We start from the raw sequence: 21175 nt of genomic DNA on the forward strand, positions 1-21175 counted from the left end.
TGACATACCACATTCCAAAAGATAACTTCAGAATGTTATCTTTTGATAATATGCAGTGCGTTGTGGCCTGGTATGTAATATGAAAGTGAGCGTGTGCATCTGTGTGTTTGCCTGCCTGTGCGCCTTTGCACTGTGCGCTCGAGCTTTCGGTCTGTAGTTCTTATTCCAATCCACTATGTGGCAATATCTGATATCGGGTTTATTGACCGTGCATAGAGGAGGAGAAGAAGGACAATCAAGATGGCGATGAACAGACCAGGTTGGTGGACGCGTTGCCATAGACACGGATTTAGTTGAACGTACATTTGAATAAAAAATTGATATAGAGCTGACTATCTTCATAACTACCTTACAAACAGTTTTACCACAGAACTATCTAACTATATAGCTAAATTCGAAATGAGTGACAAAACTTCTGAATCAGTTAGCGTTATCTCGCTAGCGTCGACGTCTGTTGGTACAGCTTGCAATCCAGACCACTCTCTATCAATCTGTATGTCTCTGTGTGCGAAAATATGCAAAGAAGAGGGAGGCTACGTAAAATAGAACATCTCTTATCCTTGTAGTCATGGTGAATGTCTATTTGTTTCTTTTTCAGGCAAATCAGCTATTGTGGTATCCTTTTACAGCATGCTTTGGGATTCAAGCATTCTGAACAGTTACAACGCAAAGAGTTTTCTTACTTGCTTGTGGACCTACACTATAAACCAAAAGCAGTGGCCACTGTCAAACACCATAACAGGTATCCCTTAATAACTGCCCCTGTAGCTCTCATCTGCCCCTCTCCAGCTGCTACTGTACCTAACAGGAGTCTACTATGTCTTCTACTTCCTGTCGACACTTGGCATGCTCATCTATAAAAGTGAGAACCTGCAATCTATATGTGTAACAATTTCAACCTTATTTTACTCCAGTTTCTTGTCCTTTGTCAATATACTGGTCCCTGTTCCTTCCAGGCCGTGTCCTGAGCTACCCAGGAGACAACCTCACCCTAGAAGTGTGCCTACTCTTCCTCATGGCTGGTCTGGAGATGCTCCGCTTGTACTCTGGTGAGCCAGGGACTGGGGTCTTGTCACCTATCTGATCTGCAAACAGGGGCGTAGCTCTAGTAGTTCTAAGGCCTACCCAAAAACGAAAATATTTCTGAAAAATTATGCACCGGGTGCACATCGCAAGGTAAATGAGTAAAAAAAAAAAAAATGAAAAGATGCCTATCCATATTTGTCTACGCCTACCCAAAAAGATTATTCTGGCTACGCCCCTGTCTGCAACCATGCCATCTCAAACAGTTAACACCCCTGAACAGATTGCCCTACAACTACTTTGAAAATGACTTAATTTCTCCACCTCCTATTTTTTTGTTGTTGTCAATTGTCTTCGTCCAGGTATGAGGGGCAACCTACAGGAGAGGGAGGGCTATGTCGGGATAAACATGGTTTTGACTGTGCCTACAGTCATGCTGTCTGTTTACTTCTTGATCTGGCAAACCTACGTGCTGCGAGCTGACGTCATAGTCAATGCTTTGCTGCTTAGTATGTATGGGCTAGGTGGACTCCTGGCTTTCATCACATTGGCCCGCTTCACCAGGTTAGAATCTCAAACCAGAGCTAAAGCTATCCTTTATCATATCCTTTCCTATCATATTTCATTGTAAATAGTGATCCCCATTCATTATTTAGGCTATATGGACATTTACAATCTTATGGTCCAGAGATGTCTTGAGGACTTGGGTCTCAAAAGACTAGGGTGCTTGTACTTTTATAGGTTTTAGTTTGAATAATGTTTGAATGTTATCATACACTGTAACAAAAAAAGATTATATATTGACATGAGTTGTCCGAGTAATTGGTCTCGTCTACATTTGTTCTGATTGGCCTGACTGCATTGAACAACCCTTTTGTTTTCTCCATTGTTGATGAATGAATAAGCCCAGGTTCTTCAGGGCTTGTTTGAATAATTGATTTGGGTTTCATTCATCAAAGAGTTACTGTATACCTGGACCAATGCTGTCATGCCTGCAAATTTTCCTTCAGAGAAAAATCTGCTAAAAATATCTGATGGCTCACGGAAAAGTTGAATTTTCAATTAGGCAGGGACGAGAAGACTTGTTGAATATGTTTTGTGAATTCAAATTTAAAACGTATAACATTAACCTGTGTCTCCATGTTGATTTGTGTTTTGCAGTGCCTATACATGAGGGAGCTGTTTCTAGGACAACTCTGTGTGTGCATAACAGCAACTCTTTACCATGGACACATCCAGGACACTTGTCACTATGGTTCCCAATGGAAGGTCATTTTTTCCACAACAGTGTTTGACTGAAAATCAGTGAAGATGTTCAGGGTAATGAACAGGATAGGAATACAATATTACTAAATGTGTGACATTAAAAGATACAAAGGTTTGAGCTGTAAGTAACAGGAAAATGAGGATGCCTTAGTACTGTAGTTAAGTGTAAACATGAAAGATCTATTAAACATTGAGTCCTTTTTATATTTTATACTTGAACAAGTTTGTTTTGTGACTTTCTGTGTACAGACAGCAGATGCCTGTCTAACAATAAAATACAATTTCTCCAGTAGAGGGCAGAGACGGTGACAATTTCTATGGTAGGAACTGAGATTTGATATTGTAAAATTGTATATGAATTTACTTTCTAAAAAGTAAAAGTAATTTTAGAATTGGTGGTGTGAAATTCAAAGTTTGTATCTTCTCAAAATACACCATTTAACCATGTTTTTCAAGGGCTTGTTGGTAAGCATAACCCCTCAACTATGATATCAACGGGCAGATCATTTCAGATGTGAAATGGTGTCAGAAGTTATTCTTTGTTTACTATTCATGTTCCCCGGCTACCCTCTAAAATGCTCTCTTTAAACAACGAATTTCTCAGCAGTGACAGGTCCAGTTAATGATCAGCCCAAAGTCAAGGTTTCCAAAGTAACTAACTAAACACATTAAAATCCACTGTGCCTGTATTCAAGCTATCCCTGTAAGTACACTTGCATCACTAGCACAGGTTAAGTCAGTGTGTGAGCAAGCATGAAAAAAATGCCCCCTGGGTTGTTTGTTTTTGTACATGGACTGATATGTGATTAGGTGATACAGGACAGCATCTGTCTAAACCCGCCACTCTGAACAATACTTTTCAATAACGTGCCATGTCATGGCAGAGAGTAGGCTATGCCTTGTATATGTGAATTTGGCTAGGAGCAGGAAGCTCATTGGCCAAAGGGACCATTTGATCTAATGTCTTGGACATTAAAACCAGGCCTGTGTTCTATACTGTTGCTCCTGTCATTCCCCTATTGAAACAGCCTCTCCCTTGATTTACAAAGTGGACTAATGTTGACTTAACCCTTGTGCTGCCTTCGGGTCACATGACCCAAAGGTTCATAACGAACCATCGTTGTGTTTACCCAATTTTACCCAATACAAAAACAAATAAAAATAATTTTCTTTTAACCATTGCAATGTGGGGGGTCTGAGACAGCCCGACGGTTAAAAGAAAATGCTTCACTTTGTTTTTGTATGAGGTAAATTTGTCGCAATACGACGGTGGGTCACAATGACTGATGGGTCAGAATGACCCGAAGATAACACAAGGGTTAAAAATATTGCTGGTAAATTGAAAGTTCATGGTTGCCACCCACAGTAATACAACTGATAGAAAAGTTTTATAGGATGTTTTCTTGAGATATTTTGTGTATTTTACAAAAAAAGGATGATATGTGTCGTCTAGTCAGATGTCTTATTGCCGTCATTGGTCAAATAATTGGTGTAACAGACATTTATTAGTCTTAATTAACAGTATCAAGAAACACTGAAAAAGAAAAGCAGCAAAATGTGTCTTTTGAAAAGATGAATTCCTCACAAACTTGAAGATTGTCGCAGGAGCAGACTCTCTCACTGCCTCTGCCTCTCCCCTTTTCTACAGGCTGTGTACGTTGCCTGTGCTGTCACATGTTACATACCCGCACCTGGTCTTGTCTCCCGAACGCGCGATTAAGAGAATCGATAAAATCAACAGGAACTATTTGAATCCCATTTATTAGGATTGTTTTGACTTAGGAGGGTTAGCGTCAAAGTTAAGTAATAACATACAGTGATACGTGAGATGGAAGATTGATTCTTCAGTCAATTCGTTGGACTTAACATTTGTAACCTTGCCAGCACCAAACTAAGAAAACACCGGTGTAGAGTTCGGCGCTGGGTAAGAATGAACACTTTTGAACGGCGTTGTAGATGTTGTGTTTGTTGTTTTTTATTTTTATGTCTTTTTATTTTCACGCATTTCACAAGGTAGATTTGGGTCAGCGTTGTGCAGTAAATGCTGAATGGCTGGTTATCAATATAGGATTACGTCCATCTGAATTCATGCTTATTTGCGTATCACAAGGATGAACTATTATCCATGTGCCAAGTGGGGCAGTTGGTTTTGACAACATTGTCCCATTATGCCATGGTAATTGTTGCCTTATGTTTTTACTTATCTTGGGAATTACATCACTGACATTGTGTTTCAGTATGGGTGTCCGGAGTTGGTTGGCAACAGGGATTGGTTGGCACACAGCATTTTTTGGTTCTTTTGAAAGTCACAGAAACAAAATTGTAACATCAAAATGTTTGCTTTCTTGACCTGCACTCATATACTATGTTAAAACATCTGAAAGTCACAAACATTTCACTTTTATAGTATCAAAAGTAAAAAAGTGGTCTGTGGACTAAAATGTATTCTAAAATGGTGTCAGATAAATATATTGGAAATGTGTTACGTGTAGTTAATAGACATAGGAATCATTTACATTTTCATTTAAAATGTGAAAGTCTGTAATGAGTGTTGGTAGCTGACCAACATCATTTCATCACAAAGTTGGGTTAAATTTGAGTGGGGTTGGTTGGCACAGTGATTTTGAAGATATAGGAATTTAATAAAAAAGTGGTAAAACATGTATTATAGGTGTAATGGGGGAGGGGGGCTACTAGGAGGGCTACTGTTAGACTACTGTTGTGGTTACTGTCCCTTTAAATGTTGTCTAATAAGAACATTGTTGTCAACATTCCGGTCTTCATTCTTGTTGCCTAATCCTGAGGATTAGGGATAGGGTTAGGGTTAAAATATATATTCCTTCTAATGTATTGCATGAAACATTTTATTAACATTTATTATTATTTTATTAATGATTAATTGTTTAAAATATACTATTACTGCCACTGCTGAGTAAATCAATAACATTTTGACCCAACCAGTGAAATGTGACCTAGTATCGAGTAAAGGCAATCAGGCCATTATGCCCTGATTCACAAACATAGGTTACTTTCCATTCTATATACACAAATACACAATTGCAGTCTGAATGGAGGTAGGCCTACATTTGATACAGAACCAAATAACTCTTATTTTATCTATTATAAAATGTGTATTCATAAAAACAGGACTAAGTTCAGATGGCCGTTGGTTTACCATTTACATACTGAAAATATACTTCTGTCTATCTACAGTCTAAAGTTAAACTGTACTATTAGTATTAATAACAGTACAATAAAAGCGTTGGTGTGTGTACAGTCCATGTGTGTGTTTGGTGTGTGTACAGTCCATGTGTGTGTTTGGTGTGTGTACAGTCCATGTGTGTTTGGTGTGTGTACAGTCCACGTGTGTGTTTGGTGTGTGTTTTCTTTGGTTATTGTACATTTGTATGCTTATATACACAATATACATAATATATATACAAACAGTGCTTTTAATAATGTAAAACCATTTATGTGATTCTTTAACTAGGTCTATCTTTAGAAATCTTCCCCCATTGTTGTGATTAGTGTGTGTGATTAGTTGGTTGTAAATGACCATAACTTTATTTTGGATGCTCTACTATGACTTCTATTTTGACAAAAATACATTAATTTAACAACTTTTAATGTAAAATTACAGTGGTTAAGGGTCAAAGTCTATATTGAATACCGGTCAGAGAAAATAAAGTTGCATAATAATCATTATCTTATCATTACATATTGATTGCTTACACTCTTATAGCTGCATGACTAAGGATGCTTACATAGCTTTCCACAGACATTAATGTGACCATAGATGTTTATGAGGTTGAGAGTCACGCAAGGCTGTTATCCACCTCAGCAAACCACGTGCGACTCCAGGGTAGTACTAATCATCTCACCATGACAATTGTGTGGCAGTGAATGACGGACAAATGACATGTTTATAGTCAACAACAAACCTGTTCAGAACTGTCCAGGGGACACATTGCCACCACTGGGACGACAACACATGACACCCTTTGCAGCTCCTGTTGCACCTTCCTCTTGAAACCTGGAGGTGTGCCCAGGACAATGGTTCGGAGAAAATGGCTGGAGAGATAAGAACCAAAAGAGGAAATGCCGTATTTGTGCTGCCTGGCTGTATTCAACTGTCCTGTCCCCTTCGACCTTGTAATTATTGTTGTTGCTGTCCGTGCTTTAGAACCACAGATGGGATTTGGTTATCTGAATGACTGTCCTACAAGATCATGTGGAGCTATGTGCCTCTTATCGATATAATGTATAACTTAGATATCATTTAGATATCATTTATGCAGGGTTTCCCGCAGCACTTTTCAGTTAAGGCGGTCGCCCAAGCAACACACGCCTGCCGCCTTAACTATGTAGTTATGGATATGGATAGACAAAGCATAATCCTTGGAGTTATTATCATCAGTTCACCTGATGCTACCTAAACTGTAATTTGACAGTTTTGGTTATTACAAGTGAAACATAATTTAATGAGAAACATTGTTTTGTCATTATATGTAATGTGTGCATTCACAAGATGTAATTGCTCTAAAATATATATATACTGTCATACAATATTCCTGAACCCCTTGTCAGGAATCCCTCTATTTACTTTGTCCAAAACTACAGAGGATACCAATCATTCAATATCTGACAGGACTGACCATTCATGTCAGTTAATATCCTAGCAACTGTCATGGGATCTTTTAAACATAATTTAAACAGACTCTTTCTCTTTCTCTCACGACATAATCCTTCATTTTTGTGTAGGAGGCTTGAACACGTCATAGTGAGCCATAGTGCACATACCATACCTAAACTGGGAATATCTTGAGTGTCCGGTAGGAGTTTCCTCTGGGAAAGTTCTTGACTTTTAATCTGCGTGCTTCTGATTCCGATGCCCTGCTCTACTACCCCTTAGTTTGTCACAGACAATGTCTTTCGTGAGGCACAGTAATTACGTAATTGTTAACCAGACTGTGTATAAAACAGCTTACATTTTAATTAATTGGAGCTATTCTCATATCTTACTCAATAGACTGGATCTTATTACCCTGTGCATGGTAGCCTGCTGTTTGCTATTGTACCTCCGCAGCCCGCTAAATAGCAACAATACAGGCCCAACACCTGACTCTCCTCTGAACCAGATGAGCGACTTCTAGAATATCTTTGTTACCTTAAGGTACAGAACCAATATACTTTGTCTGTTATCCTTTTAATTTGCTCTTATTTGCCCGTGTAGAGTACGGAGAGATGCATAATTAGGTAAGGCGGAAAAGTGAAACAAACAGTGGCTAATTTGTCACTGCTGGCTTCTATAGGTAGTTTGAAATAAATAATGCATCATGTCTTGTTGTGCTGTGAGACTGTGTCGCTCCTCCTGCCCTCCCTCTCTAACCCCGCCTCCTTCCATCTTATACCTCTCTTACAGGTGCATGTCTTAAAACATGAGTATCCTGGGACCTCAGACCAGGCAGGCCAAGTAAGTGGTGCACCTTACTGCATAACCCCTTGCACGTTTACCTTTCCATCAATTACCCAGGGTCCTAAGCCAGCACTTGGGTTACTCACTGGGAAACAGGGAGGAAATAGCTAACCGTGTGAGAGAGGAGGTGTGGGTCAGGGTCCCCATGTACAGAGCTGCTCTGTTGCTGAATGTTTGCTTTGCCCACGTTCCTGGCTCCAGTCTTTCTATCTCCCCCTGTGCTTCAAGCCACATGCTCTCTCTCCCTCTCTCTTTCTCTCCCTCTCTCTCTCTCTCTCTCTCTCTCTCTCTCTCTCTCTCTCTCTCTCTCTCTCTCTCTCTCTCTCTCTCTCTCTCTCTCTCCATCCCTCTCCCTCCCTCCCTCCCTCCCTCCCTCCCTCCCTCTCCCGCTCCCTCTCTCTCTCTTCCTCTCTCAGACTTGTCCATATGCTCCAAATCTCAGGCTAATCTCATCCTGTCTTCTCCTGTCCGGTCGAACACATTTACCATTTTACACTCAGCTCTGTGCATGCTTAGGATTTAGGCACTGGCAGTGTTTGCAGTCCAGTGAGACATTGACATATAGGGGAGTCCAAGCGAATATGAAGGGAAGGCAGCATAACCATGCCCTCTCTTCTTCTCACTGCAGTGGAGTGGCCAGATCGGACAGCAAGATAAGTGCTAAGGCCCTTTACGGTAAGTTCTACAACTGTGGGGAGGAGATAATTGTTTTATAGTCCGTGTGTATGACGTGGGCCCTGTCTTCATGTTTCATGTTTTCCTTATACCCATGTATGCCTATCTGTCATTATGCACACTGTGCATACCTGGTCTCATAGTGCTTTCATAAAAATGATAAGTCACAGGACTGTAGATACCTGGTATAAATTAGTCGGATGTATTGCTTAACATAATATTGGTACTACTCTTAAGCAGCAACACCATTCATTGAAAAAAGTCAAGCTCACACAGTATTGTAATCAAGGCAAATCATAACAATCATCAATTTGCTAGGCAAATGACTGTGCAAGGAAATACAGCTCGCTCCCTGTTATGACTATCTGGCGCTGTGGTTTGGTGGCCCCATCACGGCTTCACTGGACGACCACATCTGTCCCAAACCCACCCTCGCACGCTGATAAGAGGGGGCCAAGGTTCCAGGGCTCCTGCTGAACGTCCCGCTTCAGCAGCTACCCCCATCCAGGGCAGCTGCTGGATCTGATAGGCTTGACAGGTCTCTCTGGGAAAGGGACTAGAGAGATCTGAGGGCCTCCTGGTCCAGTTGCAGGGTGTCTAGAGGGGTTAGGTTGAGAAACATGCTAGGGGTTTGTCAAAAATGTAATCAGATGATTTTAGTGTGTGTGTGTGTGTATGCAGCTGTAGATGTGCATGTGTGCTACATTGTCCCTATTGATCCCTATTGCTCCAGAGGAATGAAGATAATAGAAACAATGTCAATGCTTGTAAACGTGTAAACTTGCAATGCTTGTTTGCCCATGTCCATGTGTTGCCAAATATACAATGTTACATTAGCTGCTATGGATGGGTGTGTCTGTTTTTAGTGTGTGGTTGGAACAGGGTGTGGACAGCCTGGTCTTGCAGGTGAATGAAAGAGGCATTGAAAAGGGGAGAGCGAGGGGCATGGTTGGTACCCGTCAGTCTGGAACAGCCCCACCCCACCCCTTCAGACGTGAGCTCACTGGTCACCTCCAGCACCACCTTCCAGCTTGACTGAATAAAGAGCCATTGTACCAGACTGGACAAATCACAAACTTGCCTAAATCAGGGATGACATGTAAATCTGGCCTAACCATCTTAAATTAGAATAGCCTAAGTGTTTACTTTATGTATTATAATATGTATTATATTATAAACATTTTCCCTGTTACTATTCTGCCAGTATTGTGATATACTATCATAGTGTCTTGTGTTAAGCATGAACAGTACACTAGCTATTCAATATATTGCACTGGGATCCAGCTTTCATTTGGTATTGATATGCCTTGCTGTATGTGTGAGGAACTGAAACTATGTTCCCTGGCTCCTGCTATCCTGTGTGGCAGATGGTCACTGTGACAGTCTCACTGTGAGGTGGCCAGGGACAGCATGCTCACCTCGCTGTGGAGGTAGAAAGAGATATCTGTTCAATGCCTTGTTTAATCTATAAGGACATTGTGTCAGTATTGGTTTCTCCTTGGTCAATCTATAGGGGTATTGTGTCAGTAGAACTCTCCTCGTTGAAGCTATTTTGATACTGTGTCAGTAGTACTGTTGAATCTAAAGGGTAGAGGTGAAACAGGAAAAGTTCCGTCTCAATCTCTCCCATCCTTATATCGCTTTCGTCTCTCATGCAAAAATCTTCCAATCACTCATGATTTAGGGCAGGAAACAAGTCATGCAAATCTGCAACGGGCCTCCTCCCACCTGCTCTGTTATCAGGAGCATCAGGGCGGAATAGAGGATGAAGGGGTGCAAACATAGGGGCCACATAAGAACCCAGCTGCCCTGGGCTTCGGACGACCAACAGACCTTCTTAAATCACTTGGTATCAAGGGGGGAGCATGTCTTTATCAGGTACTACAACTAATTGAAAGTTAGCTGGGATCTCAGTGTGTCTATAGGAGGCTTGGCTGATGATATGCTGCTCTCTCTTCCTACTCTCTGTATTTGTCAATGTTTAATCATGCTTTCTTATTATTTGTTTGAATGTGTGTTCAAGCCAGTAATGCCTTACGTTTTTCTATTACTAAATTATCTTTTAGTTTGTAATCTTTTTTAATTGTTCTACCTTGTACATTCTGTCTTTGTAATCTAATGCCATCTGTTATGTTAATCATGGCCAGTGTAAACACCTTTGAGATCAAACTGAAATGTTTGGATCCCTCATGCTGATATTAAGCTCAGAATTTTGTTGGATAAAAATCTGCATGGATTCAGCTGCACTTCTTTCAGGCATACCGTACAGTCCAGCTGATTGCTGTACAGCCAAGCCAAACAGTAGAGGTTTCTCTTTTGGACAACACAATGAGCCCCAACAGTCATGCAACATAAGCTTGCCAAAAATCGGTTAATGTTTAAACACTCGTGTGATCTGATTCCTTGCGTGTGGGAAATCTGAAGACATAAATGACAAGATTGTATCACTGTTGGAACTTAGTAATTTTTTTTTAGACCTACAACATTTTCTACAAAGTACGCAGTGGCTATTTAAAGTGTAGAGAGAACGTACTCTGTGTGTTTTGAGAGTCTCTGGGACATTGTTAAATTGGCAGTTGTTGTCAGGCCACTTAAAATACTCCTAACGATCCGGATACTGATGTTCTGCCAGCCAGCCATGTTTATTATTGTCCCCAGCCTCAGAAGACGTCTGTGGATCTGCCCATCTGCCTGCTAAGTGGCTCTCATTGCAAGCTGTCACAGCGCTGTGAATTGATTGGCATAAATGTCATTCATTAATAAGACATGGAGCGAGCTCGACTTTCACAAAGACACCTGTGCTTGTGTTTCACCTGCAGGGAGCCAAGCAGGACTAGCAAGACAGAGGGAGCAGGGGGGTAGAGAGATAGAGAATGGCAGAGCGAAAGAGAGAGAGGAAATTGAGGAAACAGGAAAGTATCTGCATGTTTCCTGTGTCATTCTGGGAGTGAGAATGGGCACACAACTAAAATAGGTTGCTCTCAGGTATAGATGGGGAATCTATTTTGCATCCTGTAAAACTTACAGGTTTAACTTAATGTATCTCCTCAAGTCTTAGGGTCCTTAGATGTCATAGTGAAAACTAAATGAGAAGACTGGCATGGTCAGGTTTATTTTTTATTTTTTATAACGCTTTGTTATCTCATAAGGCATTAGTAGAATTTGTTACATTTTGTGAAAAATGATTTATTTTCAATTACTTTACTTTACTCTTTTGTAAAGTCCCCTATTTACCAGAGGCAGAAAGAGAAGCAGAGCGTGCTACAAAAATGTTGATCCAGTTGGTATGGGGAGAGAACCCAGAGCTGTGATATGAGATCTGGCCGTAGAATTGATAGGAACAAGTTCTCGTTTACCCGTAATTGTTACCTGCAGACCATGGAGACCTGGAGAATAGGTCAATGAGCCACACAAGCACTGGCACACGCTTTTAACATTGGGGCGATATAAAAGCAATTACCTCAGCTTAAGCTGTTGCAGTGAGAGAAAGGTAGAGTGAAGCTCCTACAATCGCATACAGTAGTATGTAGGTGTAACCAAAGAAATTTTTTAATGCATGTATATTTTAGTAATTTTATTTTTAATGAATCTCAATTTCTTGTATCTCAATTGCGTAGTATTCAACTATGACGGTAGTAATCATTACTGATGCTGTTGCTCATTTACAAAATGAGAATGTTTCTTTGAGTGTAACGGCATACATTTAAATTTCATACATTTATCAGATGCTATTAGCAACAGATTTATTTAACAGAATAAAACATGAAGGGCTATGGAAACCATTGCTATGGAAACTTAAAGAAATCCATAGTTTCGGTTGCTGTTTCTCCTCCTCTACCCTAACGGTTGACCCAGCAAAGCTTATCATTGAAACTTTCACCTTAGTTTAAAGTCTCCATTAAAGTAAACAATGATCCTTTGACATACTGGTGCACCAATCAGAAAGTGCATGAGGAAGTGAATGTTCATAAAAAGTGACCTTTGATCCTTATGTCATTTTGTGGGGAGTGCACTGACTGGATCTCTGCCTTCAGCCTAGCCATGATGTCATACTCCTCTTTTTTTCAAACTGACATTACATCAATGATTCTTAAGTTGGACCAACTGAAGGAAGGTGAATGTCCATGTTTGATTTGGACAGTTTGAAAAAGGTATTAGTAAAATGTTGGCAGTAGAAGTCTATCTAGCGATACAGATCTAACAAACCATTCCAAACCTCCAAAAGAGCTTTTCTAAAGTACCAACTGCACCTCCGTTTTAGGACCATTAGTTGTAGTTGCTTAGGGTTACAGTGGATGCCCATTTGACTAGTGATGTGTGGTGTTTTTTCTTCTCTGAGTGTGTATGTACACCTAGCTGTGTGTATGTGTGTGTGTGTGTGCATGCATCCACACACGTCTGTCCTTGGACATGTGCACATGAGCAGTTCGGATCACTTCCTTATTGCCCTTGGCTGCTCCTGTTCATATAATGTCATACCAAGTTAATCTCATATATCTGTTCTCCTGAGCACTGGAGGACGGACTCCGAATCTGTAGTACGTACTGTACATGCTTTTTTTGGGGACTGTGGAAATGATGTCATGGATGTCATTTGTTTAAACTGCTGCTCATAGATTTATCTCTTCTTGACCACACAGAGCAGCGTAAGAAATACTCCAACTCTAATGTTATCATGCAGGAGACGTCCCAATACCATGTGGAGGTAAGGCTCTTAAGTTCTCTCCTCTATCATGATGTACGGAATACAAGTGAAACACTTAGATTATAGTAGCTAGAATATCTTTCATGTATCTTTTACCATTTCAAGTTTAGACTGTCTTGGACTTGTTTAATGCAAGTACGCATCCATGAACACAAAGGTTGGTGGTCAGGTTAATGTTTAATTGTCTCCAGATAGCCTGTGTAGTAAACAAAAAAAAAGAAGCCATGATGCCGGGTGATCATATTACCATGGATATATTGAAGTCCAGGGCTGGGAGATTTGAGTCAGGGAGAGAAGTCTTTGCTCTGCAGGGTTGAACTTAGTGCTGTGCACACTTGATGTTCAGACTTCAGTGAAAGGGTTGTTACTAATCAGGTAATAATAGATAATAGAAATGTTCTGGGAACACACACACACACAGAGACACAGCCATATACACAAGCACCTTTTGTATGTTAAGTGCCTTCAGTGCCTCCCAGGGACCCGGTTTTACCAATGCAGTGTCAACCAGTACATCTGCCTCCATGCTCCATCCCCTTCAGCATCTCTCTCCCCTCTCAGCATCTCTCCACCTTCATGATGGACAAGGCGGAATCCATCGCCACAGTGGATGACGCCATCAAAAAGCTGGCCCTCCTGGACTCTAAAGACAAGATCTGGACCCAGGAAATGTTGCTACAGGTCAGCGACAAGGCTGTCCGCTTGCTGGACTGTGACACACAGGTAAGGCTGAATCTGCTTTCTACTCCTTGCTTCTTCATGACTTGATCTCGTCTATGTCAACTACTAACCTTGAATAAAGAACCCAGTGCTGTATTCCTCTTGATAGTTCAGAAAGCCCTCCCATCTGACTTACTCACTGGTAAATGACTAGATGGTGAATAACTTGCACGGTTATCCATTCAAACATTTGACAACAGCTAGTTCAGACCCCAGAGGTCCAAAGGCCATTGCAAGGTTTGCATTCCAACATACACTATACAACCTCAATTCAAAAGGTTAAGAAGGTGGATTGTATAGAGGTTTATTGCAATGTGATAATATCCAACAGCACACTGTGATAATGCCTTTGTTTTTATAACCAATGCATTAGATTTAGACCTTTAGCCTTTAAGGGTACAATTACTCTATCTTTCATGACCTTGTTCTACCTTCTCTCTCTCTCTGTTTCTTTCTTCGTCCTTTTTCTCTCTTTTTTGCTCTCAATCGCTCTCCTGCCCCCGCTTTCTACCTCTTTAGGAAGAGTTGGAAAATTTCCCTCTCCCGACCATTCACCACAGTCAGACCGTGTTGTATCAGACGCGCTATCCCTCCGTGCTGCTGCTGTTATGTCAGGACAGCGAGCAGCACAGGCCTGACATCCACTTCTTCCACTGCGACGAGGTCGAGGTGAGTCCCTTTGGTGGTGGGTCCCTGGAGCAGATGGACACGCTGGAGGGCATTCGCTGTCTGAAGGTGTTAAATGCTTCTTCTGTCGTCCCAGGCTGAGATGGTTCATGCGGACATAGACAGTGCTCTGGGTGACAACAAGCACGGGAAGAAAATGCGTCCACAGACATTGAAGTGAGTACCGTTATTCCCACAGTGACCTGCCTACTTTATGTGTGCACACACTCCCAGTTATACAGTTGAAATTATATATGATGCTGCTCCCCCCCCCCCCCCCCCCCCCCCAGGATGAACCAGGAAAAAATGAAACGGCATCGAGAAACTATCATCCCTCCCTCGGTCCCCAAGGGCCCGCCCCCTGGGGGGAAGGGGCGAGCGGCTGCCATGAACATGCAGGGTGAGCGCATCCACCAGGCACACATGCTGGCCGAAAGACCCCTAAATACAGGCACACATGCAAATGTTGCAACGCGCAGGTTCTATTAAACATGACTAACGCACGTTACGTAGCTGTTAACCGCTGAGGCTGGCTCTGTGTACCCAGATGTGGAGAGGCGAGGCTCAGCACAGCAGGACGCCGAGTCACATGACAAGCTGGCTCAGCGCATTGAGAAGGACGTGGTGAGTTGTCACCATTTCGGCGATTCGTCATTATTTGGTTTCACCGTGCATCCGAATCGGTGCTGCTCAGCTTGTCTCTTTTTCTCTCTCTCTCTCTCGGTTTTCCCGCTTGTTGCCCATATTGTGTTTGCGTTCGGCCCCCTCTCCTCAACAGCAAATCCTCAACAGTGCCCTGGACGACATCGAGATCTTTGTGGCGCGGCTGCAGAAAGCCGCAGAGGCGTTCTCTCAGCTAAACCAGCGCAACAAGAGTAAGAAGAATAAGAAGAAAGGACCAGCAGGTCTGTCTCCCTTTCTTCTCTATGTGGTGGAACAATACAGTCGTTATTGTCCACTGTCTGTTTCTGCCTTGGTTTGGACCTATCCTCTTTCAGGCCCCAGGGTTAAACGCTTTTCCATCTTGGCATGTGTGCAGATGATTGTTGAATGAATAAGGCTTCTGGATGTTTGTGTTTGGCGCAAAACGTGCAAGACTGTGTCCCACTGGGCTGACTGTTTCCCACTGGGTTGATTGTGTCCCACTGGGCTGAGTGTGTGGAGGTGTAACTCTGGAGGCTGTGTGTGTGGAGGTGTAACTCTGGAGGCTGTGTGTGGTGATTGCTGTTGCTCTGACCTCCTTGTTGACAGAGGGCATGCTGACCCTGAGGGCTAAGCCCCCCTCTGAGGCCGAGTTCATCGATAGCCTACAGAAACTGAAGCTGGCCTTCAACCTGCTGGTGAGTTCCCCCTATGCCGCTGCTTGCCCAGTGGACTGTTGGGCCTTGTGAACTGGCTCTGACACTAGTTTGGATTTCCTCCCTCTGCAGGCCAAACTGAAGAAGCACATCCAGAATCCAAGTGCATCTGAGCTGGTTCACTTTCTCTTTGGTCCCCTGGAGCTGGTGAGTCACCACCAGGCCCATACATGTTGCATTGCAGCCAAAGTGTTTGACCTCAAACATCCCATGTATTAAACTGAGGCATATTCTGGGTCCCGCGGCCTAAACGGACAATTTCTATTGTCATGAGAATGAATGACGATTCTAGAAATTATGTCCATTTTTTTTTTTTTTACAAAAGGGTAAGTTTGTGTTAGGCAATACAACATCTAATGTGAAAAGGGAATCATTTTGTTGACTTAACCCTTTTACAAAGTGCGTATGGTACTGCAATACTTTCATTCCTCATTCAACAATCAACAACAAAAGAAGTTGATAGAATGAGAACCGATCAGACGTCATATAGCCTACATGCCCTCTATTGTTTTGCATGATGTACCGCACCCACAGTCATCACAATGCTTTCAGCACTAACCAGACCGGAGCTATGTGGGTTTTCAGCTCCACTGCAGGTGCAGCCAAACTTACACAATGATGATAGAAAATTGCCTACCACAGGCTGGCCATGGGCTGATAGCAAGTCATCACCACAACACTGAGCACTGTGACTGGAAATGTTCCCCAGAAGGTGCCATTTAGTTAGGCGGCAAGGATGGGAGGAAGTGGGATGGAATCTTAAATGCTCGTCGTAAGTTTATGTAACTCAAACTTGATCACAACACCGTCTGGGTGTGAGTTTCATTAATATCCTCTGTTGTGGTATTTCTTTGGTATCTTACATTTACATTTTAGTCATTTAGCAGACGCTCTTATCCAGAGCGACTTACAGTAAGTAGCCTACAGGGAAATTCTCCCAGAGGCAAGTAGGGTGAAGTGCCTTGCCCAAGGACACAACGTCATTTTGCACAGCCGGGGAATCGAACCAGCAACCTTCAGATTACCAGCCCAATTCCCTAACCGCTCAGCCATCTGACCCCCTATCTTAGGTATCTTGTTGTTACTGGTGTAGGTCTCTCCCAGATGTTTTCCCAGAGAGGAAACAAAACTATCTGTTCAGTGTCCATTCTAAAAACCGGCCTGGCATTCGAATATCCGACCGATGTATCTTCCGTAACTCTTAAATGCTGTGCGTGCTTGTGACCTGCAGGTGCTCCAGAGCTGCGGTAGTCCTGAGCTGCCTCGCTCCATCATCTCCCCTCACCTCTCCAAAGACACTGTGGATTTCCTCAGGGGACACCTCTCCCCTAAAGAGATGACCATCTTTGAGCTGCTCGGAGATGGCTGGACCAGACCCAGGTAGCGCATGGTCCCGGGTGTTATACTGTCAAATGTTTTGTGACTGTGTGGGTATGAATTGGGTCTCGCCCAGAAGGACATGCAGGACCTTCAGGGCTTTTGTGTATGAATGGTCAATGCATTGTCTGTTTAGGGATGTGCCTAGGTCATATGGTCTATGTCTCTGTGCAGGGCGGACTGGCCCAGGGAACAGTGTGCCCCTCCTTACTACCCTAAGTTTCGAAATGGCTGGGAGCCCCCAGCGGAGATGTTCAGGACATCGCCATGGGAGACAGAGTGTTTAGGACCCCCCATGTCCCCCACCGGTCCCAGCTACAGGAAACCCTCAGAGGAGGTGCGAGGCAGGAGACACGGCTTCTAGTTTCTCGACTCGTTTCTCATTGGCTGTAGCATCGTCATGGTTTGTAACATGGCCTTTGTGTCTTTTCTCTGTTAGTTCTATGGGACTCAGTCGTCCAGCTCATCCAATGGGTGAGTGGGAATGGCATTGTTTATTTCAACCACTGCTTGCTGATAACAAATGTCCTCCCTTAGCATTTGTAACCCTCCCTTCCTCAAACAGGTCTTACAACGGTCTGGCCTCCTCTCGAAAATACGCCAAGATACGCTATCACTTTGTGGCCCGCAACGCCAACGAGCTGTCGGTACTGCAGGACGAGGTTCTAGAGGTACATTTAGTCATTTAGCAGACGCTCTTATCCAGAGCGACTTACAGTAAGTACAGGGACATTCCCCCCGAGGCAAGTAGGGTGAAGTGCCTTGCCCAAGGACACACCGTCATTTTTGCATGGCCGGGGAATCGAACCAGCAACCTTCTGATTACTAGCCCGATTCCCTAACCGCTCAGCCACCTGACTCCCATGTGAGGTATAGCAGGGCCAGCGTGGTGGTGGGGGGGGGGGGGGGGGGGGGGGGGGGGAGGAACTCTGATGATTTCCACACAGAAGGCACAGGAATCTGTACCAAGGGATCACTAGCATGCGTTTGCTGATTACCTTTGATGAAGACCTGACCTGGGCGTTACGTGGGGCATTTTGCAGGTGATCGAGGATGACAAGCAGTGGTGGAAGCTGAGGAACCGCAGCGGTCAGGCAGGATATGTACCGTACAACATGCTGGACGTGGTCAAGCTCGAGGAACCACACGCCATGACGGAGCCTCTCTACAGCCAGGTGATCCTCTGACCACACAGCCAGAGACAGTCACGTACCTTCACACACACTCTGTCTTTAAAGATATGGAATATGGCATATAGTCCATTTTCTCCTTCCCTGCCTATTTCTTACGTTTGTTCCTGTGTGCATGCATGCACATGTTGACCTGCGTGTGTATAAATGTGTGTGTGTGTCCCTAGCCTGGACATCCCTCCAGTTCCCTGGGTCATGGGGAGAGCTTTGACACGGCCCGCCAAAACCACCGTGAGTGACACGAGCTGCACCTCGGCCTTCATTTCATCAGTGCACGTCACACATTCGATTCCAAGAGTTTTATGTTCATGTTAACTAAGACAAGCACAGCACAGAAAGGTGTGCATGTGAACAGATTTTGTTGTCATCTAGCCGGCTCCTATCACAGCCTTCGGTAACAATCTGTCGTCTCCGAATCGCTTTGTAGCATCTTGGAATAACCCCATGGATGAGGTCAATGATGAGCTTCTGAAGATGATCACCGCTGACAAGACTCAGCCTCCGGGCCGTAAGTTCCGTGTTGAGCGACCCTCTGGCAGCACTGTGCCACTAACCTTTGACTCCAATCCCCAACAAGTCACCGTCTGGCTCAACTCCAAAGGGTTTTCCAAACCGTGAGTCACTCTGATTCTCACATCACTGCGTATGTGTTTCTGTGCAGACTGTGTTGTTATTTGAGTAGTTTCAAGAATCTACAATGTGTCTCTGTGTTTGTCTGTGGTTCTGTAGGACTGTGGAGTGTCTGGGCATCCTAACAGGGGCTCAGCTCTTCTCTCTCAATAAGGAGGAGCTGAAGGCTGTGTGTGCAGACGAGGGGCCTCGTGTTTACAGCCAGGTCACTGTGCAGAAAGCTCAGCTAGAGGTGAGTCATACACACACACGCCCAGCTGAAAACATGACAGCATCAATGGGGGAAAAGGTTGTGTTCTCCTCGAGTTGTTTAAATAGAATATAATTCTGATCAAAATTGAATTTCCATTTACAGAAGACTGGTGGAGAAACAGAGCTGGAACAGATCATGAAACAGAGAAAAAATAAGGTTGGGTCATCCAGCAAGGAATGAACGTCCTTGCTCTCACGTTCAACCAATCACGGTCCTTCATAGCTGTTCACCATCCAACCAGAGCAGCCTATCCAGAAACACCCCCTCCTCCTCGTAGTGCAGCAGCAACTTTATGTCTGAAAATCTAAAGATAATGTTGGCTTATCCTCAAAGGTTGTAATATGCATTTTTAATTGTATATTTATTTATATTTCAAATCCATATGTATTTTTATTTCTTGGATAAGACCGTCTGCTAAATGACTAAATGTAATTTCTTGTTCAGTTGTTCTCTGAACTGTTGCTTTTGGTTATTTTGTCTGACAATGCATTTGGATATGTGTACAATATGGGGGTGTGCACTATATGAATGAGAAGTCTTTTAATTGGAGAACTCATTAGTGCATTGTGTGTATATACTGTGTATGTGTGCTTGCATGCAGGGGTATGATCACTCAATAATGTCTTCATCACAGTTGTTTACCTGATAGCTTGTTTACTTACCCTGAACAGCCTAACAATCTGATTCTCTGTGCCAGACTCTATGAAATACTCTTTTAGATATGTAATGAATCCGTTTCATAATGCTACAGAATGTGTACAGTCCCTCTAGAAGTGCAACCATACCCTCGCACATGAATAATGTTGTTTATTGCATCAACATTTTTTTGTTTGTTTTTATAATCCGATTAAAGCATTTACAAAATTAAATGTTCTTTGTAATTACAAATATGTCATACACATATGTATTAGTAAACCCTGATAAACATATGCATATTTCAGTGTAATCACACTAATGTGACAACAGTGCTTTGCATGTACTGTCTGTAGGCTATACTATAAAAGTTTTTGTATAATGCAATTGTCCGTAAGAGCATATTACCAATATTACTGTATTGTCCTTGTGATAAATGTTTGAAACTCATTAATTCTAAGACAAAACCAGAAAATAAATGATTACTCCAGTATTGGAAAAATATAAATGTTATATCCAATGTCTTTTTCATTTATATGTAAAATTAGTTTACATAGTTGTGTAAATACAGATAAGGGATCGAGTTTGAATGGTCGTAATAAAAAATAAATATACTTGCAAAATACCAATGAATACTGTTCTTATACTTGCTTTTCGAAAATAGTACCTTTCTGTCTTCCTGTTTTATTAAAAAGCAATTCTTGGAACAGTTTAAACAGAGACGATGACAAAAATCCTCCTGCAGGACATAACTTCAGTGCTTTTTTCAAATTATAGTTAGAACAGGTAACATTTCAAAATATTTTTTTCACAAACAATCTACTTGATAATGAGTTCTCTTTTAACAGACAGAAATAATCCCACTACACAGGCAAAACAGAGCAGAGAGCATAATGCCAGTTATGTGTGAGTCCAAAGAACCAACATTTATTGTGCACGTAGCAACCTGTGTAATATTATATCAGTGTCAACTTTTACCTCACAACATCCACAAAATCCTCTCCCAATGTCTAGACCTCCCAGGAAAGGCCATGTTTCCTACGCGGCCCGTTCCAGTGGAGCCACTTGGTGGTGGTGTGTGACTGTTCACAATTGAGAACTGAGTCCACTGCAGCCAAGTGGAATGACATTCGTCCAATCAAGATCAAGTCATGTTATTAACTAAAGTTGTTATTGGTAATAGCCCACCATATATTTTATCAAT

The 21175-nt window shown here is 42.6% G+C and overlaps 2 protein-coding genes across 5 annotated transcripts; both read left to right on the forward strand.

Moving 5' to 3' along the window:
• The first annotated feature begins 204 nt into the window (after window positions 1-204).
• tmem216 (transmembrane protein 216) lies at window positions 205-2697 on the forward strand. 2 transcript variants are annotated; one of them, XM_062460724.1, is made up of 6 exons: window positions 208-259; window positions 599-615; window positions 769-862; window positions 957-1049; window positions 1386-1587; window positions 2185-2697. In XM_062460724.1, exons 1-6 carry the CDS (start codon window positions 241-243, stop codon window positions 2195-2197), a joined length of 438 nt encoding a protein of 145 aa, XP_062316708.1. In that variant the 5' UTR covers window positions 208-240; the 3' UTR covers window positions 2198-2697. The 2 variants fall into 2 exon arrangements, with proteins under 2 accessions (XP_062316710.1, XP_062316708.1); XM_062460726.1 differs by lacking the exon at window positions 1386-1587 and having other exon boundaries at window positions 205-259.
• A 1170-nt stretch (window positions 2698-3867) lies between these two features.
• Window positions 3868-20594, forward strand: eps8l2 (EPS8 signaling adaptor L2). 3 transcript variants are annotated; one of them, XM_062462450.1, is made up of 21 exons: window positions 3868-4213; window positions 7712-7762; window positions 8394-8440; window positions 13080-13144; window positions 13706-13867; window positions 14384-14533; window positions 14628-14707; window positions 14821-14930; window positions 15078-15154; window positions 15309-15435; window positions 15782-15870; window positions 15961-16035; window positions 17120-17268; window positions 17440-17602; window positions 17705-17739; window positions 17831-17936; window positions 18309-18440; window positions 18623-18686; window positions 18883-19069; window positions 19185-19317; window positions 19441-20594. In XM_062462450.1, the coding sequence occupies exons 2-21, from the start codon at window positions 7728-7730 to the stop codon at window positions 19516-19518; spliced, it is 2064 nt and encodes a 687-aa protein (XP_062318434.1). In that variant the 5' UTR covers window positions 3868-4213; window positions 7712-7727; the 3' UTR covers window positions 19519-20594. The 3 variants fall into 3 exon arrangements, with proteins under 3 accessions (XP_062318434.1, XP_062318433.1, XP_062318436.1); XM_062462449.1 differs by lacking the exons at window positions 3868-4213; window positions 7712-7762 and having other exon boundaries at window positions 8225-8440; XM_062462452.1 differs by lacking the exons at window positions 3868-4213; window positions 7712-7762; window positions 8394-8440 and adding an exon at window positions 10291-10318.
• Window positions 20595-21175: the final 581 nt, after the last annotated feature.

The sequence above is a fragment of the Osmerus eperlanus genome, chromosome 5, assembly GCF_963692335.1.
Source record: "Osmerus eperlanus chromosome 5, fOsmEpe2.1, whole genome shotgun sequence".
Classification (NCBI taxonomy): Eukaryota; Metazoa; Chordata; class Actinopteri; order Osmeriformes; family Osmeridae; genus Osmerus; species Osmerus eperlanus.

Coding starts and splice junctions, on each gene's coding strand:
- tmem216 (XM_062460724.1), top strand. Junction 863..956: donor TGGCATGCTCATCTATAAAA/GTGAGAACCTGC, acceptor TGTTCCTTCCAG/GCCGTGTCCTGAGCTACCCA. Junction 1,050..1,385: donor GATGCTCCGCTTGTACTCTG/GTGAGCCAGGGA, acceptor GTCTTCGTCCAG/GTATGAGGGGCAACCTACAG.
- eps8l2 (XM_062462449.1), top strand. CDS start 8,347: ATGAAGGGAAGGCAGCATAACCATGCCCTCTCTTCTTCTCACTGCAGT. Junction 15,155..15,308: donor AGCGCATTGAGAAGGACGTG/GTGAGTTGTCAC, acceptor TCTCCTCAACAG/CAAATCCTCAACAGTGCCCT. Junction 19,318..19,440: donor TGCAGAAAGCTCAGCTAGAG/GTGAGTCATACA, acceptor TTCCATTTACAG/AAGACTGGTGGAGAAACAGA.